General features: G+C 33.1%; 2 protein-coding genes across 2 annotated transcripts; one reads left to right on the forward strand and one right to left on the reverse strand.

Moving 5' to 3' along the window:
- Positions 1-437: 437 nt before the first annotated feature.
- On the reverse strand, positions 438-5,249 carry LOC107854259 (transmembrane protein 208 homolog). Its single transcript, XM_016699267.2, has 5 exons — positions 5,098-5,249; positions 4,806-4,999; positions 3,151-3,235; positions 889-954; positions 438-807 (listed from the first exon to the last, which is right to left on the reverse strand). Exons 1-5 carry the CDS (start codon positions 5,179-5,181, stop codon positions 715-717), a joined length of 522 nt encoding a protein of 173 aa, XP_016554753.1. The 5' UTR covers positions 5,182-5,249; the 3' UTR covers positions 438-714.
- Positions 5,250-12,012: 6,763 nt separating this feature from the next.
- LOC107854248 (AFG1-like ATPase) lies at positions 12,013-19,858 on the forward strand. Its single transcript, XM_016699255.2, has 15 exons — positions 12,013-12,468; positions 14,021-14,339; positions 14,447-14,526; positions 15,292-15,392; positions 15,528-15,650; positions 15,768-15,837; positions 16,588-16,674; positions 16,784-16,849; positions 16,977-17,069; positions 17,497-17,553; positions 17,660-17,788; positions 17,927-18,017; positions 18,292-18,380; positions 18,463-18,656; positions 19,409-19,858. The coding sequence occupies exons 2-15, from the start codon at positions 14,117-14,119 to the stop codon at positions 19,512-19,514; spliced, it is 1,509 nt and encodes a 502-aa protein (XP_016554741.2). The 5' UTR covers positions 12,013-12,468; positions 14,021-14,116; the 3' UTR covers positions 19,515-19,858.
- The last annotated feature ends 1,706 nt before the right edge of the window (positions 19,859-21,564 follow it).

The following is a 21,564-nucleotide window of genomic DNA, read 5'->3' on the forward strand; positions in this document are numbered from 1 at the left end:
AAAGATATTAGTATAAGAATGAAACCCTAAAAATTTGCATTAGTAAAAGCTTCACAAAGAAAGTTCTCTTTGCAAAATTTTCATGTTACAAATATGATACAAACAACAACATAGCGAGCATATTCCCACCAAGTGGGGCGTCTGGGGAGGATAAGTGTACGCAATCCGTACCATTACCTCAGCGGTGAGATAGACAGGTTGTTTCCGATAGACCCCCGACATGTTACAAATATGATAAAACATATAAACTTAAGGAGTGACATAAACCCTCTCAACATATAAACTTAAGGAGTGACATAAACCCTCTCTTTTGGTTGATCAACGCAACTGAATTGTGCTTAGACGCTTCGTAAAACCACATTGATCTCTACAAGAGGAGCTGATAGATGAAACATCGAGACGAGTCGATTCATAGAATGTGATCTGGGACACCGATGGGAGTAATATACACTCATAGAACATAACCCGAAAAAGGGCATCAGCAATCAAGACATACACAGATACATTAAACAAAACAAAAGAGGATGTGTATCTGGTGATACGACAAAGTTACCCAAAGTAATAACTTCCAACAACATCAGAGTACATCGATATCCAGTCTCGAGATAGCTCGTGTGCTAAATCACATTTTCCTTACATCGAGGGAAAACATTAGTCATCGGTCAATGTATAGGTCTCAGCACGACCTACATCACTACGATGCAGAATGCTGAATTAACGAGCTCTTGTTTTGATGAATTTGGTTCTTGAAGCTTTCTTCTCCAACTTTTCTCTCTTTTTTCTGGTCTTCTCGTCCTCTTCAACGTCCTGGATAATCATGAGAAACATTAGGCCAAAAGACATTGTTTGATCTATGACGATTTGATGGCCCATATTGTTAACACGAACCTCGGAACCTTGAGGTAAAAGTCCTTTGATAAATCCGGAGAGCTGGTATGCGGCGAATGCAGGTATCTGGAAAGGGAAACAGTAATTTAAATATATAGATCAACCAAAATAACCTAAAGATCTCGGGGAGGGCAGGTGTACGCTAACTTACCCCTACCCTGGAGGTAGAGGGGTGGTTTCCGATACCTCGGCTTCATGGCAAACAGATCAAAGAAGGTCGGAAAAGAAATAACAGAAATGAAGAAGTAATGGCAAAATATTATAGAAAGCATGACAAAGCATTCTGAACAGTAACTGTACAACAAAAAAATACGATAATCGAAGTACAAGAAGCGGCATGTAATAATGGAAATCGAGGAACAAGAAACAACAGGAGTAATACTATGACTAAACTAGTATGGAAGGATAAGCGAGATCACGCTCTACTACCTGTTAACCTACTACCCTCATATGTGCCCTCCACAACCCCCTATCGAAAGCCATGTTCTTGGTAAGCTGAAACTGTGCCACGGCCCATCTAATCACCTCTCCCAGATACTTCTTCGGCCTACCTCTAACCTCTACGGAAATCAGCTCTTCACAACTGCAGCACCATCTTTCCATCGTTTCCTCTCGTCAGTACTGCACCTTTCTTAGATACAAGTCTTTTATACTTTTTAACCTTCAATTATGCATCGAAATTACTTTGCTTCTTTTAATTAAATATAAACCCCTAACCTGAAGACGTGTCTCTGGGTACTGAGAGATCAAGTTTGGCTATTTTGCTATGCTACTAGTTCAAAATCTCCTGGTAGCAGGAAAGAGCTTTTGATTATTTATTTATTTATTTATTTATTTTTATGTTAAGTAAAATCTTTTTTCATTTCCCAAACCGAATAACAAAATTCTCCCGTTTACTATATATGTCCTACCAATCATGCATATCAACTACTACTGCTACCTTCATTATAGAAACGAAAGGTTCTGGTGTCACTTCCTCAGAAAGAGAGAATAGGGAAAGAAATGATTGAAAGATGTTGACAAAAGGAGTGGTGCAATTTGGCTAGGGTCTAGACCACTTTCATAAAGCCGGCTTCCGAGGAACTACATAACTTTTTACCTTTTGGATGACAATAGCACCTAGGCCAGCACCCAGCATCTTGACCAGTCCACACGTACACAGAGAGCATGGTGTAGCCCACAAGCAGCTGGTAATCCACGCATCAAGGGTGTGCCCGATTGGCTAGACTTAATTGAAGAATGTCCAACTTCTAAGATCTCCGAAAGTATGATTAAACAAAGTCAGAAAACGACATTTCCTTCTCTAACATAGGAACGGAAGTGACAAATTATTTCCTTGAAAACAAAGCCACCCTAAAAGAAAAATGTCTTGGTTTTGACTTGAAGGGATATTTTCTGCAGGATCTTCAGAAGATTGAAATCTAGAGAATAGAAATAGTGCCAGTTTAAGGATGCAACAAAGGCATCTACTTTACCAAATTGTGAAGGAAACGAATCCTGCTGGATGTCGGGAAGTTCTCATTTCGGAGAAAACCTCTTTGTATCTTTGTTCTCCTGATTTCCTTATTTCCTCAAACACACAAGAATTTGCTCTCTTTCTCTCTCTCACACACACTTTTTGCTGGTTGATAAGTAACGCTCTAACTAATATCAAGACGGTATTGCTTTGTCAAGCAAGATCATACGACATAGAATTGGGTGGAGAGGGCGCTTTAATTCTAGAAAAGTTCTCATATTGATAAAGAAGGTACAAAACTATTGCCTTGAAGTTTCAGGAACGTGAATCATCTGTAAACTTTGATAACTTTTAAACACTACTAGACAAAAATATATAATCTTTCAACCTCATGCAAAGCGCCTCGGGTACACAACAAAAACTATTCTAAAAGTTATGTGAAATCTATACTAATTCCTAATCAAATACATGGAAGAAGGATGGGAAAGTCAAATTATTTCTTCTTTCCTACGGCATCTGTTTTACTCACAAATCAAAAATCATCGCCTATTGATGAAAGATTCAAGCAAACTGTTCTATTAACATTGTCTATAAGACATTGTGGCGATGGCTAGACAAACTGTAGAGCATTCCAAGAAGAAAGACAACATAAATAATACATTTGCCAATGTTTTCTGTTTATATATTTCGACAACAGTGAATATGGATATTTCCTACTAATTATGTGCTCTGATCCATTCTCAAAATGCAAAACAATGACTGTGACATGTAAGTAAAGCATGAATAGAGAATACAAATAAACTTACCACTAGATATGTGTACCAGAACTTGTCGGAGATGATAGAAGCCAATTGCACGAAACATGTAATGTAGATTATATCATGTAAATATCTGCAAGCAAAAAACATAGCAAGGTAAGATTATATTTCCAAACAAAATGGAATTGGAGATTATGAAGATACCACAAAGCTAGTGCTATGGATAGGAAGATGATCAGCAGCACATGTTCACACACAAAATTAAACGAGACACAAATGAGATGTTTTTCCTTTGCCTTCATTTTGAAATAAAGAGGATAAATGAAGACACTTGTCAAAGCAAGAAATTTTATTTTTAAAGATGGAAAAATGTCTTCGCCTCTTATTTACCTAGTGCGATGATAAGACATCTTCATGTTCACCTTTTATGTTCCTAATGACCATCCACAAGATCAGGTGATAAGACAAGACGAGAAAGAAAATGCAATTATGGTAGCTTTTCTTCCTGATGTATAAACCTCTACTATCATTTCATCCGAGGAGTCCAATGTTCAGAACAAGAATAGATAAAAGCAGCTGATTACCCAAAATAAGGGGAGAAGATTAAACAAAGGACAACATTTCCACATAACTAACACATTTCTCGCATAGTCAATTAACAAGAGAGCCTTGAACACTCTTCATTCATCTACTCATCATTTTTATATCCGCCTTCCCATTTCATCATCAGCTAAAATGGGTGTGTTATGGGGCAGATCCGTCAAAATACACTCAAAACATAGGCCAATTTCAACCAACTAAAAATCAGTCATACTTATCTCATGCTCGAATCCAAGTAACATAGCTCATAAATTCTATAAAACCAACAACATATCCTGTGTAATCCCACAAACAAGGCCGATAAATTTTCGAGTAAAAGTCAATACAACTCAAAAGAAAGAAAAAGAGAACAATATTGAAGAACCAACAACAGCAACATGCCAAGTATAATACCACAAACCAATCTGATAGTCTTAATAGTCAAAACAGCAACAACAACATACACAGTGTATTCCCACAAAGTGGGGTCTGGGAAGGGTAAAGCGTACACAGTCCATACCACTACCTAAGATGAAGTAGAGAGACTATTTCAATAGACCCCCGCCTCAGGACACAAATAGTCAAAACAGCTCAAACAAAAAGAAAAAAAAAACAAAATTCAGAACCCAAAAAATACAACAACAACAACAACATATCCAATATACTCTCACCAAGCCGGGTCTAGTAAATAAAATTATGCAAATGAATTGTACATGAAACAACACATACCCACAAATACCACCAGTACACATATAATACTAAAATTCGATCATTCATCTCATACTCTAATTCAAGTAACATAGCTCACAAATTCCATAAAACAAGGCTAATAATTTATCAAATAAAATTCAAACCAGCTCAAAAACACAAAATCAAGAACTGAAAATTAAAATTACGCAAACAAATTGGAAATGAAACTAAATATACCCACAAAGACCACCAGTACACATATCATACTAAAATTCGATCTTTATCTCATACTCTAATTCAAGTAACATAACTCACAAATTCCATAAAAAAAGGCCAATAATTTATCAAATAAAATTCAAACCAGCTCAAAAACAAAAAATCAAGAACTCAAATATATAATAATGCAAATGAATTGTAAATGAAACTAAACATACCCACAAATTCCACCAGTACTCATATCATATCCACCATCAAACATCTCCCCATCATCACCATAACTTGGCTTCGCCATTGAATCCAATTGTTTGTATGGCAATACATATGCCAATGAAGTCAACAATAATCCTACTATATGCTTCCATGTAAAACTTTTATAGAAAATTCCAGCTCTCACCAATAAATAAATTACCTATATACACCCAAAAATAACCAAAAATATCTTCTTTTTTTTATAATTAAAAAAAATAAAAATTTAAAATTAATTTTAAAAAAAATTAAAAAAATTACGTTGCAGGCAATTATGAGCTGAAAGAGTTTCTTCATATGACGAGTGTTTTCTTCCTTTCGCTTTTTTGCTCCTTGATTCGCCATATTGAATTTTGCGCCCTAATTTTGGAAGATTGAATTTGGGGAAATTGAAGAAGAAGGAGAAGAAGATGTTCGGGTTCTGTTTGTGGGCTTTTTTATTTGGATCATGGATCGTGAATTGGGCTTAAGCCCAGTTCTTACAGCCCAAACTAAAGGCCCTATATAAAAAGAAAAAAAAGGAAAAATTACAGAAACTAGCATTCTTAAGACTATAATTACAATAAATAGCAATACTTTTTCAAAATTACAACTTATATCAAAGTAGCAATATTTTACCTACTTCATAGTAATAGAAGAATATGTATTTTTCAGTTGTGCATATGTATTTATCTGTAATACATATATATTTGTATATGTATTTATATAGCAACATTTTACTTAAATGCAAATACAATTTGCTATTTTTCGTAATTATGAAACTGTTGCTATAAAAGTTATAATTAAGGCAACAGAGTTGCTATTTCTGAAATTTTCCCAAGAAAAAAATACATAAAGTAGCATACTTAAGTATTAAATTACAAAAAATAACAACACTTTTATCAAATTATATTTTGTAGCATATGTATTTATATTTTTGTAGCAATAGTTTGCAAAAATACAAAATACATATTGATGATAAAGGCAGTAAAAATCATATGTATTTGTATTTTTGTAGCAACAGTTTGCAAAAATACAAAATACAAAATACAACTTGCTATATTATGTAATTATGAAACTGTTGCTATGAAACTTATAGTTGAGGGGATAAGTATGCTATTTTTGAATTTTGCCTGTTTGAGTGTTTAACTGATACAGTGAAGACGAGTTGAGAATAGGGATGGACGTCGGTACTTGGCTCTATATTTTAAAAGTTTCAGATTCGATAATTCGGTAACTGACAACTGAAAGTAGGAACCAAACACCGTACTTTTGCCCTAGAGCAATGTGGACATTAGATACTTCCCTATATCATATGATGATATATCTATCATTGATTCGCTAATTGTAAAATGATTTGATATTCAGTAAATATCGAATAGCAAATGATATTAATATTTCTATCAGATCTGAACTCGAATATCATAATTTTGAATTTTTACTTTCAAATACCGTATCAAATATCAAATTATCGAATACCATATTTTTTTTTATTCGATTCGATATTTTATGCCCACCCCTAGTTAAGATGTCTGGATGTACATAGTGAAAATTGGAGTATTTATTTATCGGATGATACCAATTTTAGGTGTTTGTTTATGCATTATGTATTTTCATTTTTCGTACTGCTTATGAATGTAATAGATCTGGTTCAACTTTTAAAATATGGTCCATTTGGACTTAGGCCAGCACGAATTTGTTCATTGAGTTTTAATTTAAAAGACGCTTCAACTATTGAATTTGAACTTGTTCTTAAAAGATATTTCAACGTGCAACTCATAATTGCATGTACTATAAACTTATTCATTTTCAGAGCTCGTGAACTCGAAATCTTTGAATACAAATGAAAAAATTCTATACGTTCTGAGATGTTTCAATGAAAGAAATTATCATCTAAAAATATGTTAAACAAAATATATATCATAAACAATTTTATTTTCGATAAAACGTCATCATTTTTTGAAAATGCAAGTTTTTTTTTTTTTTTTTTTTGTAAAGGACAGATGCATTGATAACTAAATAAGGGGAGTACAAACAGTGCCTAACCAGGCGCAAAAACAAAGCTACTTGGACTAGCTACATCATTAGTAGATACAAAACGGGAGAATGTTTTCCCCTTAAAATCGTCCCAAAAAACTACTCCTACACTAGTTGGTGGAGTTACGAAAACATGAAGTCTGTCATAGAGTTCTTTTTCTGAACCTTGCTTAGCTAGCATGTCCGCTACTCTATTCTGCTCCCTGAAGGTGTGGTGGATTGGAGGACTCTCCAGTCTCTCTAGTAAGGACCTGCATGCATTAATAATTGAATCATAGAGAAGATTACCACGACGCAACATATTTATGACTTTCATTGAATCAACACAGACTTCTATGGTTTGAAATTGTGTTGTAGAGCTAGATTCAGGCCCTCCTTGACATCAGCTCCATGAGGTTATTGGTTGCATGGGTGTAGCTTTTGCTGAAGCCCATAACCCAATCGCCCTTGCTATTTCTGATGATTCCCCCTATCCCACCCTTACCAGGATTTTCAATATAAGACCCATCAGTGTTGAGTTTAAAAGTGTTGTGGTTGGGGAATGCCAACTGAGATGGTGATATTCTACAGATTCAGCATGAGGAATGCTGAAGCAAGAATGGGTCTTGGCATTCTGGAAAGAATCAAAATGCAAGTCATTCAATACTTTGTCAAAGGACCCATGTGGAATCATAAATGTAGTAAAAAATGAATTTAACATTTTCAATTAGTACAAGCCAAATATCACTTATTAACAATATATTAACAGTATTTTTTTTTTTTTAAAATCAAAACAAAAAAAATCTTTGCTAGAAAAATATAATTTGTGAGATTTCTCTATTTTGTATCGTTCGACTTGATGTCAATGTAGAAGTATTGCATGTGAAGGTCAGACCCGCGATTTAAGGATATTTGAGCCTTCATTCCTCAACACAACATGATAAATAGTTTGAAAAATAAATGATTGATTATGTAATCAGCGTTAAAAAATTTAGCTATGAAACAGATGTTATTTTTAGCTAATGTATTAATTTACCATATAAGTACATTTCACAATAAGTAAAAAAAAAAAATTTTTTGTAGAAAGAGTAATTTTTGTTTTCTAAGTAATAATTAATTAGTACATTTCACAATAAATAAAAAAAAAAAATGTTTTTTTTTAGAAAGAGTAATTTTTGTTTTCTAAGTAATAATTAATACATTTCACAATAAGTAAAAAAAAAAGTGTTTTTTTTTAGAAAGAGTAATTTTTGTTTTCTAAGTAATAATTAATTAATACATTTCACAATAAGTAAAAAAAAATGTTTTTTTTAGAAAGAGTAATTTTTGTTTTCTAAGTACTAATAATTAATTAAGTTCGTACAACTTAGATCTGTTAGACATGAAAAGTTGTGAACTGTATCATAATAATATAATTAAAGTAATATGCACGTGAATTAGAGGATCCACAATACTATAATGTTGTTTTTATTATTTGACTAAATTAATAAAGTACTCTATTTGAAATTAAATTATTTTGTTTAGTGGGGCACAAAATATTCCATTTGCCACTTAAAAGATGCTAATTGTTGTACCTAACCAGACCGTATGTTTTAACATCTTCATTTAATTTGTGATTATATTTTATTTATATTTACATTTTTTATATGTATTGATTTGAATATATGATATATAAAGTTAAATAAAATATCTAAAATTACATATACTTGACGTTTAGTCATTTCTGTATGACTTCAATAATTTTTATTAAAATTTTTTATATATAGAGAGAGAGCTGATCAGAAATGAGGTGATATCTCTAGTTCAAATGATTAAAACATATGGTTACGAATCACGGCGTCGAAGATCTGAGCCCTTCCTCACTGACGATCGACCCAAAATGAAAGAATCTTTTCCTCAAGGAAAGGAAAATCATGATTGAAATAGTAAATTAAAGTTATAAAACGTAGGTATTGATCTTTCATCGAAATGAAATACTCTTAACTCTTTTCTTATGTTTTCTTTTCTATTGTATAGAAGAGGTGGTTTCGACCACCTCTTATGTAATTATCAAAAAACTCCTCCACTCCCACTTAATTACATACCATGCCCCAATATATAATAATTTCATTATTTCATCATAACAGTTTAAATATTTAATGTATTTTATTAATTTATATTAATTAACTATAACTACATATTAAAAGTATATTTAATGTTTTCAAATTCTTCTGGAATCAACACATACACATACTAAAAATAATAAATAATAATAATTACATTTTACTAAATCACCCCTAATTAATTATTATGGTCATTTAAGCACTTTGCCACATAAGTTGAAATAGAAAAAATATTATAAATCACAATGATAAAAAATTTAAATTATTTTTAAAAATATAATTGGTTATCGTCGACACAAAACTCTGGACAAGGAGAGTAGCATATATTATTCAAAAATTACATAAAAAGTATTATAAATTACAATAGTTAACAACTTAAAATATATATAAAAAATTAATATGTTATATATTTCAAAAAATAATACATGAAAAATATTAGAAATCACAATAATTAACAACTTAAAAAATTTAAAAGATATAAAATATTTGGTCGTCTCTTAAAATTATATTAGTGTCACTGAAATTGGAATAGAAAAAAAGTATTATGAATTACAATAATTAAAAACTTAAATTATTTTTCAAATATAATTGATTATCAATGCTACAAAAATTTGGACAAGAAAAATAACGTATATTAATTTAAAAATTACATAAAAAATATTATAAATTACAATATTTAACAACTTAAACTATCTAAATACATATTAAAATAAAATATGTTGAACTCATGCTAGATTTCGGATGAATCCTAGAAAACATATACAATCCTTTTATTAAAAAATATTATTTAAATATACCAAGATTGAAAAGATAAATACATATCTTAATGTTGGGTTCGTGATGATACGGGCCATGCTTCTCTAGTATTTATCATAAATGGGAGAATCATTACACATAGTTTATCCGATTAATGCATTTTTTTGTTTTATACACATGCAACTCATTTAAAATGCGAACACAAATATTTAAAACCAAAAATCAAAAGTCATAAGTTGGTACTATTCTACTTTTGATTTATAAACACTTATTTTGACATAAAAATACGTGCTTAAAAGCACTTTTCTAATTTGCCAAACACCATCAAAATTGAAAAAATGCTTAAAAGCTAAAAACAACTAAAAATAAGTCAATTCAAACACCCACATAGACTATAGTTCGGAGCGGATTATAGCCAAACTTTTGATGCTTCAACATTAATTAAAATTGACGTCAATTAGATATAATTATATATAAAATATATACTATCTGATATAAAATTTAAAAAAATATACAGTAAATAGCTGGACATTTAGGTTCAAGATAGAACCTTAACACTTTGAACGTCAATATAGCTTTTCAATCCTTTCGTACATTTACGATTCCTAAATCCTAAATCCGTAATCCGTCATGGGTTATAATTTGTTAAAAATGTAATCGTCATTAATAATTAATTAGTTATGAATTTCCTAAAAGAAAAAAATGAAAAAGACATATAAAGTGACATTTAAGTGACTCAGCATCTATCATGCACCATGCCTAATTATATGTCAGAAAACTCTTATGAAATACCAACAGTACCCTCAATTCATATACATATTTACATCTTAGCCAGTTCATTCTCCACAGTCAACCAAGGACAATTTTGTCATTTCAAGAATTCCACTATTGATTAAAATAGTCCAAAACTAAAGAAAGGCTCACAAAATGTTGGAGAACTTTTATCTTGATTGAAGAATTAAAGAATAATTTATTACCCTTTTCTCTTATTTTATGTTTTGCCATTTTCTTTTTAATTCATTTTAAAAAATTACCTAACTATTTAATGACAATATCTCTATTTCATTCTTATCAGATCCTATTTAATAAAAAACAGACAACTAAAAAATGCTCTCTCCATTCCAAATTCCTTAATTTGATGTCCCATTTTACTTGTCTTTTTTCATTAATCAAGAAGAAATAATTTTTTTTTTATGTTTTACCCTTTACATTAATTACTTTTTCTTTAAATTAAAAAATAAATATCATTTGATAGAGGTATTATGGTAAATTAGTCATGTTATTTACTCCCTCTATCCCATTTTTCCCGTTCCAAATTTTTTAATTTGATGTCCCATTTTACCTGTCCTATTTTAATTATCAAGATAAAATAATTTTTTTCCCATTATACCCTTAGTGTAATTGATTACTCCTTATTATTAACATTATTGAAAAATATTGCAAAAAGGAGTACCATTAAGAGTACACCATTAAAAATATAAATGGTACTTAGATATTAGTCATCCATCGATATTGAAACTAACAACAATACACAATTAAGAGGGGCAAAAAGGTAAAGTTATATTACTAATCATTATTTTCTTAATAGCTGTGCCATCCTAATTTGGGACGGTTAAAATGAAATGGAGGGAGTATTATTTTTCTTAATCAATGTGCCACTTTAATTTGAGACGGAGGGAGTACTAAATTTTAAGAGGGATAATTTTATAAACTTTATAAAGTCATCACTCATTTCTTAAATTCCATATCCGATCAAAAGGCAATACATAAAATAAACGAAGCGAGTATTTTATATCTATATTCATATTATTTAGATGACTTGTAATTAATATGAGTGATGATAAAATTATTTTTTAGTATTTGTTACTATATTCGTCAATGATACTTATTCACTATTATAATAAATAATAAATAATATAAATAGTTAAAATATATCATGATTTAAATATAATAATAAATTTAATATTTTAAGAAACATTTTAATAATGAATACTAATATTTAATATTAAGAGTAAAATGAATACAAAGTTATTCATTAATTTATCAAACTAGACAAGTAGTATTAAATATTCATTTTGTCTCAATTTATATGATATACTTTTCTGTTTAATCAGTTCTAAAAAAACATATTTTTGTATTTTTAATAATTTAACTTTAAAATAATTATTTCGAATCACGGATTTTCATTTTTTTTTCTTTCTTAAATTTTGGGTCAAGATAAATTACATTACATAAATTAATTTTTCTTTTTTTTTTAGTAATACAGATAATTAAAGATAAACAAAATGAAGTATATAAGCATCGAAGTCAAACATGCACAAGTAAAAATATACTTTTAACTCTTTGTTCATTTTTTTTTTTTTTTTTTTTTTGCTGCTACTATGATATTGTTTTTCCCAATGAAATTCCAGAAAAATAGGTTCTTGAAAAACTGTGTTTGCTTTTTACATAAAAAGAAACTTAAAGTTCCATGAAAATAGGGCCTTGAAAATCTCTTTCTTGTTTCTTGGTCTTTATTATATATAAGAAGAATTTTGACACCCCATATAGAAAAAATAAGTTCTTTTGCTTGTTTATCCAATGTTTATCTGTTAAAATTCAAAAAATAAAATAAAATAAAAAACACAGACACACACAGATAGATACAGAAAAAAGATTGAGAAATCTGCATGCATTTGTGTGTGTTTGTGCTGTGATTTTTGGTTGTTTCAACTTTTTCTTGAAGATCAGTTTTCTTGCAGTTGTGGGGTTTGGGTCAATTAGCCTTGAATTCTATAAGGTGATTGATTCTATTGAAAATGAAAATGTTTTCTTGGATATATGATTGTGATTTAGTTGTTTCGAGAATGAATTTAGTTCTCTTGCAATTCTGGGTGGTTGCTCAATTAGCCTTTGTATAAATTTGTCCACTGGAAACATTTTAGTGGAGATATGATGTGATCGTTTGTTAGTATTAGTTGTTTCAAGAATGGATATTTATCTTTCTTGAGATTATCTCTCTTGCAATTCTGGGTGGTTGCTCAATTATCCTTTGTATAAGTTATTCCATTGGAAATCTTTTAGTGGAGATATGATTGTTTGTTAGTATTAGTTGTTTCAAGAGGATTTTTATCTCAATTTTCTTGAGATTAGCTCTCTTGCAATTTTGGGGTTTGGTTTAATTAACTTATAACTGTATTGAGGTGATTCTATTGGAAATCTTTTGTTGGATGTATGATGTGAGTTTGTTAAATTTTAGTTGTTTCAACAATGGATTTTTATGTCAAGCTAGTTGTTTTAAGAATGGATGTTTATGTCAAGATAGTTGTTCGAAGAATGGATTTTTATGTCTAAGATTGTTGTTTCAAGAATGGATTTTTATGTCTAAGACAATTGTTTCAAGAATGGATTTTTATCTCAATTTTCTTGAGATTATGGGGTTCAGTTTAATTAGCCCATAACTGTTTTGAGGTGATTCCATTGGAAATCTTTTGTTGGATATATGAGTGATTCTGTTAAATTTTAGTTGTTTCAAGTATGAATTTTTATGTCAAGATAGTTGTTTCAAGAATGGATTTCTATCTCAATTTTCTTGAGATTAGCTCTATTCCACTGTAAATCCTTTAGGGGGAGAAATGATGTGTATTTTTGTTAATGGTAGTTGTTTCAAGAATGGATTTTTATCTTATTTTTCTTGAAGATTAGCTCTCTTGTAATTCTGTGGTTTGGCGCATTTAGCCTATAACCTCTATTAAGGCGATTCCATCAAAAATCCTTTTGTGGAAGATGATGTGATTTTTGTAATGTTAGTTGTCTCAAGAATGGTTTTTCTCGCATTTTTGCTTGAGATTAGCTCCCTTGCAATCTTTTCTCGCGATTAGCTCTCTATCAATTAGCTTATATTGTGATTCCATAGAATATTTTCTTGAACTTAATTTGATCTTGCCAGGTTATTTGTTTCATGGAGAAATATAGGTTTTAGTCTTAGTTAGATCTTTATAGGTTTTTTCTTTTGGATTTTGGTTGATGTTTTAGTCAACTAATACCTCTGTGGAATTCAAGACAATTGAGGTGTTGATAGTTGGCATTTACTGAATTCTTGGAATAAAGTCAAAAGTTTATTAATGACTGTACTTAGTCTGGTTCATTTACTTTTCCAACTGTGTTTTACATTTAAACTAAGGTTAGAAAAAGTAAGTATTTTTCTCCAACTTGAAAGTATGGATGCAGAATTTGTTTTTTTTTTTTTAAATCAGTGGCTCAAACTTTTATGCTGGGAGAATTGTTTGTCTTGTTCTGTGAAAGTTGGATGTATTTTCCACTAATTGTTTATTGCTACTTGCTTGTTTCAGAAACTGGTGTTTATTCAAGGAACTTGTTGAGGCTACTCTAAGAGAAATTAGGGAGGAATAAAAATTTGCTGTTTTTCCTGGAGGTTTGGAATCGAAATGAGGAAAGTTCTGCAATCTGTGAGGCAAATTAGATCCGCTCTGCAGTATAGAAATGATAATGTGCTTAATAGTCTTGTAAGAAGACAAAACTTTTCGACTGATATAAGACGTGGCTGTATATGCAAACTGTCCTATAATGATGGTGTTACTAGACATTGCCAACCATATAACATGTCATTCAGAGCCATGTTTGCTGATGTAGCTACAATTAGGAATGGAGGTATATGGTCTTATGATGAGTTCTTTTTTCTTGTATGTACTTTTTGTGTATATATCGATCATAAGTTCTAACCGTTTTGGTTTTCGTTCTGATTGATTCAATTATAGTGGAGACCAAAGGCGGGCCTCTAGTGGAATATGAACGAAGAATTGCCGAAGGTGAGCTCTTGGATGGAGATGCTTGCCAGGTAAGCAACCGCTAGTCCTGTGTTAATCAGCTTTGGTTAGGCATTTGGATGCTAAGTTATGGTTAAATAGAGTAGGAAGAAATGAGCACGTTCTGATTGTGCCTTTTGTGCACTTATGAAATATTGAATTCGTTCAATTCGTTTTTCTGTAACTTGATGGCACTCTATTTATCAACCTATCCTTGGTATTTGTGTGTGTGTGTGGACTGGCGGGTTGGCCCGGTGGTGTGGGTGGGGTTGAGATAATGCATTTTTCTCTTTACCTTTTATTTTGGTAAGAATTTCATATGGAAGAACAACTCAATGTTACACACTAGCTAGGAAGGGAAGGACGGGTGTAGGCTTAATGCTGATGAGTAACTTATGCATCACTGTGCTTTCATGATCACATATTAGCTCAATTTTATCAACGGCTTGAAGTTGAAACTGCCTATTTCTTCAGGTCATATGCTATACGTCTTCCGAACTCCTAAAAAGTTTGTAGTCTATATAGTTTTACACCACGTGGAATGGCTCTCTCATATTGAGAAATTCCTTGTTGTGACATTCAATCACAGAGTCCATTGGAGGTATTGAAGCCGTAAAATGTTGTAATCCATAAAGAGTTCTGAACATCCAAAAGTCAGTAATTTAGCGTCAATGGACAATAAATTTGGTTTGCGAAGCTCAGTTTCCGTTACATCAAAATGAAGTTGATATGATGATCAATGAATTCTTATCTCTTCATTGCTTGTTGAGAATAGATGCTGACGATGATTTTTGTAGGTAGGCACATTGCAAGAGCTCCAAAGACTTTATGATCAGCTCATTGAAAAAGCTGAAGATTGCCGGTTAGACAAATATGCCTCTTCTGATAAAGCCAGCAGGTACTCACCAACTGAGTGTTCACCAGTTCAATTGGTGTGTTTGTATCTTGAAATTGACAACTTGTACATTTGACTAGTACCGTGAACGTTTATGTTTCTCTGTATTGATGCATCTTCACTCTGGTAAATTTGTAGGAGTAGATGGTTATGGTCCCGTCTCTTACCACAGTCATCATATTCCCCTGTCAAAGGATTATATCTTTATGGGGGAGTTGGGACAGGCAAAACAATGTTAATGGATCTGTTTTACGACCAGTTGTAAGTGCCAACCTTACAAAATTATTTATTTTTCCAGAATCAGATGTTTGTATCTGCATTTAATACGACCATACGAGAACGCAAGTTTTTATCTCAATCTATGAACATTTATGTCAGGCCTGGCAGTTGGAGGAAAAAGAGAATCCATTTCCATGACTTCATGCTGAATGTTCATAGCCGATTACAGGTATGAACCTAATTTTACTTTGTTTAATTTCGATCTGTTTACGAATTATTTTGACTGCAGCATTATTTATTGCAATATTTCACTAAGACTTCCTAATTTAACAAGCCATTTTAGACCTATCAAGTAGGTTACTTGAATTTCACAAGAACTACTCCCTCCGTTTCAATTGGTTTGTCTGGTTTTAACATGGCATGGAGTTTTAAAAAGTATAGAAGACTTTTGAATCTTGTGGTCTTAAACAAAAGATATATAGAATGTACCAAAATGCCCTTTAATCTTGTGATCTTAAACAGCTCATGTGGAAAGTTGGAATTAAAGAGTTGCCGAAAAGGGAAAGAGACATTCTTTTTGAGACAGACTACAAAGGAAATTAAGACAACCAATTTGAAAGAGTGGGAGTAACTTTTATATACTCTCTATTTTCATTCGCTTAGCTTTTTAGCGTTTCACTTAGAATCTGGCCATTTCTTAAACCTTTCAAATGGTTATGCAAGATTCCTGAAAGTTTACATCATTGCCTTAGACATATTCTGCCTTATTCTTTCTGATATTTTGCTTCAATACCTACTAGGGTGTCTAAAACTATGTTGCTGGGGCTCTTCAAATGTGTTTTCGAGCTCGTGTCGGATCCTCCAAGAATTGCACTACTTTTGGAGGATCCGACACGTATCCTTTGGTACTGTTTATGAGTTCGATCAACATAGGTCTGAAATGAGGAATTTTAACGTTGTGCCATCTATCTAATTGCAGAAGCACAAGGGTGTGCCAGATCCTCTAGAAGTTGTGGCAGGAGAGATATCCGACGAGGCCATTTTGTTGTGTCTTGATGAATTCATGGTATGTCAGTATAGTATGGAACTCGGAACGTTTCTTTTTTCTAATTGCTTTGTTTTAAGCTTCTATGAGAAGATCTCATTCCATGAAAGTTTCTCTCTTGTTAATATAGGTGACTGATGTGGCTGATGCATTGATTCTGAACCGCTTGTTTAGGCAGTTATTCAGCAACGGTGCTGTGAGTAAATCATTGTTCCATATACCGTGTCTTTTAGTTCTATAGCTCCTGTGTTCTGGTAATCCCTGCAAACACAGGTTAACAAAGGTTTTTTATCTCTATTAATCCTTAATAATTACTAATGCAGATTCTTGTTGCTACTTCAAACCGTGCTCCCGATAACCTTTATGAGCGTGGACTGCAGAGGGATCTTTTCCTTCCTTTTATAGCTACTGTAAAGGTATTTCAAGAATGACATCCATAATATGAAATTGCCGCATTTCTGTTAAGAGTGGCAACTAGCCGCATTTCATGTGCCTAGAACTTTATTCATGCTTTCTATTTATCGGTGCCATCTTCTTAAAGAACCACTAACCTAGGGAAAAGAAGGCATAATACATTAATACACACTCAAAATGAGGTGTCTAGATGTGCATACTCAAAGTTGGATTGTTTACTTGTCTGCTGTAGCCAAGTTTGAGTGTCTATTTATGTATTATGCCGGAGAAAAAAAAAAAAAAGAGAAGGAAAATTTCTTCAAGAACCTGTTTTCGCAAGTATAATGAGAAAAATTGAAATGGAAACTGTCTACCCTTTATTTAATTAAACGTTCTCAACTCTAACTCATGTTGATTTGCTTAATGACTTGAGAAAGTATCTTGATGCAGGAAAGATGCGTCGTACGTGAAATTGGTTCAGCAGTGGACTACAGGAAGTTGACTTCGGTATAGTATTGAACTTTTTACAAGTTCATCTCAAAGTTAATTTTCTGTTGTTCTTGCTAATCTATGGTCATGTTTTAATTTTATTTCCTATTTACTTGAATTGTAGGCCGAACAAGGCTTCTACTTTATTGGAAAAGATCTCTCGAGTGTTCTTAGAAAGCAATTCCAAATGCTAATAGGGGATGCTCAACCAGTTCCACAAGAGGTCGAAGTTGTCATGGGAAGGAAATTACAGGTTAGTTGACTAAAGTTAGCTGTGCATTTGGTTTGACGATATAAAGATCTTATGACTAACTGGACTTAAACTGTGTCTTGACGATATAAAGATCTTATGACTAACTGGACTTAAACTGTGTCTTTTCTCTAAGCTTAGGTTCCATTGGGTGCTAATGGATGTGCATTATTTTCATTTGAGGAACTCTGTGATAGGCCTCTTGGTGCGGCAGACTATTTTGGACTATTCAGTGAGTGATATGTGGCTTATTTTCTGGTCCTCAGTTTTTTGTAACTTCAATAATAGGATTAGCCTTTTACATAGTAGGGTCAATAGGTGAGTTTTTTAACGTTGAAGTGGCAAACAATATTGAAATTGGTGCGAGTTCTGGCTGAACATTTAGTCGCTCGCTCTTTGCATATATGGTTACTAACATGATTTTTGAGTTTTGTGATGGTCCAATTCAGTTGACCAGTATATTTTATTGCGGTTTTTGACTGATCATTTGTTTTTCATGTAACTAGAAAACTTTCATACGCTGGCTCTGGAAGGTGTACCGATTTTTGGGCTTCACAATAAAACTGCAGCATACCGTTTTGTGACGTTGGTTGATGTTAGTTCTCTTCTTCTTTGCTAGTTTGATACTTGTTTTAGTTTTGCTAACTCGTACATTAAAGAATTGATTTTATCATCAGGTAATGTATGAAAATAGAGCTAGACTTTTATGCACGGCTGAGGGATCTCCCATCGAACTTTTTGAAAGGATCGTGACAATATCCGACGCCCAAAACATGGCACCTAGAACATCTTCAAGGTCAAGGAAGAACGATGATTTTGACCTTTGTGTGGACAACGAGTTAGGTTTTGCAAAAGATCGCACCATTAGTAGGTAAATTGCTATCTTCTTGAGTTGTATTCCCACCTCATTTAAAAGAACAAGCTGTTAAAAAAGTACTTATTTTTTCAACATGCCCTTAACACGCGGGCGTGATTTATTTTCCTGAGTCAAGCACATCAAAATTCTTTTTGATAAATAGGTAGTGAGACTTAACCCATAGCCTCTGTACTGATACCATGTTAATAGAATGGATGTTCGGCTTAACTCAACCGGAAAAGCTAGCTATAAATCATGAGTGAGGATAGTTGAATATCAGTCAACATCCATCTTCCTCCATGTGAAGGGCTTTTTAACTCTCGGCACACGTAGACATCTGGAGCATAAACAATATAACATGGGTCCAACCATCCAACAATAGGTAAATCAAGACCATGAACGAGTCCGGCTATTCGCCGGCGTTCATTTTTATTTATTTGATTATAATTTCAACAGTCCTCTTGTTGCACTATTTGGCCTAAACTTGTACGTTTATCCAAGTTGCTCCTACTGAACTGCACTTGCACTAAGCTCCCGTTATGCATGGGTCCGGGGAAGGACTGAAGGGTCTATTCTATGGAGTCTTATCTTGCATTTCTGCAAGTGGTTGGCTCCGCAGTTTGAATCCGTGACCTCCTAGTCACATGGCAACAACTTTACTACTAGCCACCACTGTTTCATCTTCGCATTTCATTCACAAAACCACCTTCCTTTCTTTGAAATCATTTAGTAACCTGAAACAATGTAAATTTTGCCATGTAATGCAGGTTGACAGAGATGAATAGCAGAGAGTACTTGGAACAACATGCTGAAATGTTAGCCAAGAAGCAGCAGCATCCACAGGAAAATTGCGCTGCAAAAATAGAGGCGTAATTGTTAGGACTTCCATACATTTTTCCCAACTCAAGGGATCAATTCTTGTCTGTAAAATTGTGCAATAGCATCATAAGGAAAAAAGTGTAGGTTGATTAAAGTTTAGGCTGGAAATGAGATCCAGAAGTGTGATATATTGTAGTGATGATTTAGTTGGAAATTTGGATAGAGAAATAATATTAGTTTTTGTGATTACTTAGATGATGATTATGCCAAAATCTTGAATAAGAATGGCATTTATGAGCAATTGTTGCTATTAAAAATAGTGTTGTACTTCAAAAATGTCACTTTTTTAGTTGGTATTATTTTTATGTATCCAGTATCACAAAGGTCTTGATATGCAATGTTGTGTTTGGCATGAGAAAGAAACATTTTTGTTATTGTAGTATATTTGGTTTTGTTAATGCTAGTTGTGTCAAGAGTGATTTTTTATCTCAATTTTCTTGAGATTAGCTCTTTAGCAATTCTACGTTTTGGAAGGAAGCCTTGGAGTAACTGGTAAAGTTGAGTTGATGTCATGTGATAGGAAGCCGCAGATTCAAGGTGTGGAAATGCCTTTTTGCAGAAATGTAAGGTGAGGCTATTGTACCCTTGTGGTCAGGTCCTTCCGTGGAGCTCAATTAGTCTACAAGGTGATTCAAAAGTTGAGTTGATGTCATGCGACAGGGGGCCGCATATTCAATGGAAATAGCCTTTTGCATAAATGTAAGGTGAGACTACATACAATAAACCCTTGTGGTCAGGTCCTTCCTCGGGGCTCATTTAGTCTATAAGGTGACCCCGAACCCACCCCCAGAACTGTGGGCTATAGTACAATAATTTGGCCCGAAAATGCCCTGTTTATGCTATTTCGCCTGTTTGACCACCCAAATGGCCTCGTCCACCCAAACGGACCACACCGGGATCCTCCCCAACCTCCTTGGCACTCCTTGGTCGCTCGCACCCCAGGCCGACCCCAGAACTGTAGGGTATAACACATTGATTTGGCCTCAAAACGCCTCGTTTCGCATGTTTGACCACCTAAATGGCCCCGCCTACCCAAAAGACCACACTGGGACGCTTCCCAATCTCCCTGATCGATTTTTGACCCACAGCATGCCCGAACCCTAGGCCCACCCAGGAACCGTGGGCTATAACACATTAATTTGGCCTCAAAATGCCCTGTTCGCGTCGTTTCGCCTGTTTGTCCGCCCAAATGTCCATAGATATTTAAACGGACCACACTGGGACGATCCCCAACCTCCCTGGCATGCCCCAGTTGATTTTCGGCCCACAACACTGATCTTGGGTGTATTTATACGCCTAAGCACCATAATTTATCCATATTTAAGCTATGTTTAGAGAACAAAGTGCCTAGTTTCTTATGTCTTTACTCTACTTCTATGTAATAGAGCTAACCGATGTGATTAGCATGATTTCAGGTATTAATGAGGTAGATGAAGACATTATGGGACTATGGAATGCGGATGACATATGACAAAAGAGAGAGTAGCAATCTGGACCAAATGTGGCGCCTAGAAACTATGTCCAAGACTAGTTTGTCATTTATAATTAGTTCAGGGACGTAGAAGGCAATTATGAGAGAAAAGATTATTAAAAGGCTTAATGCTGAATTTTTATTCATGATTCATTATTCTGGATTATTTTGAGAGAGGAGAAAGGCGGCTTAGCTTGAGGAGAGAGAGAGAGAAATGTTTTTCTCTCTTGTTTTTCACTATTCCCACACGAAGATCATCTTCTAGTTTTTGGTATGATGAATATTTCTATTGTGATTTTCATTTTATTCATGAGTAGCTAAGTTTATTAGTTAGGGTTATGGAATCCTTGTAGCATACAATCTATCACTTGGGTTTTGAATTCATTATGCATTGACTTGTTTATATCATACTCTCTTCGCTTATCTTGAATTCTCGTGGTTGCAAACATAGAGGATATGCCTTAAACCGCAACTTGTTCGAAAGAAAGGTTGTTGTTCAGAAAAGAGAGTAGTGACAAGAAAATAGGATTACCAACCCCTATTTTATAAGTTAAATTAACTACTTGGAGATTT

The sequence above is a fragment of the Capsicum annuum genome, chromosome 7, assembly GCF_002878395.1.
Source record: "Capsicum annuum cultivar UCD-10X-F1 chromosome 7, UCD10Xv1.1, whole genome shotgun sequence".
Classification (NCBI taxonomy): domain Eukaryota; kingdom Viridiplantae; phylum Streptophyta; class Magnoliopsida; order Solanales; family Solanaceae; genus Capsicum; species Capsicum annuum.

Bases quoted from the DNA above. Each gene is read 5' to 3' on its own strand.
- LOC107854248 (XM_016699255.2), top strand. From the start codon at position 14,117: ATGAGGAAAGTTCTGCAATCTGTGAGGCAAATTAGATCCGCTCTGCAG. The intron at 14,527-15,291 runs GTAAGCAACCGC...TGATTTTTGTAG, and splicing joins TGGATGGAGATGCTTGCCAG to GTAGGCACATTGCAAGAGCT. The intron at 15,838-16,587 runs GTATGAACCTAA...ATCTAATTGCAG, and splicing joins ATGTTCATAGCCGATTACAG to AAGCACAAGGGTGTGCCAGA.
- LOC107854259 (XM_016699267.2), bottom strand. From the start codon at position 5,181: ATGGCGAATCAAGGAGCAAAAAAGCGAAAGGAAGAAAACACTCGTCAT. The intron at 5,000-5,097 runs GTAATTTTTTTA...GGGTGTATATAG, and splicing joins AGCTCATAATTGCCTGCAAC to GTAATTTATTTATTGGTGAG. The intron at 808-888 runs GTTCGTGTTAAC...ATGATTATCCAG, and splicing joins TTTTACCTCAAGGTTCCGAG to GACGTTGAAGAGGACGAGAA.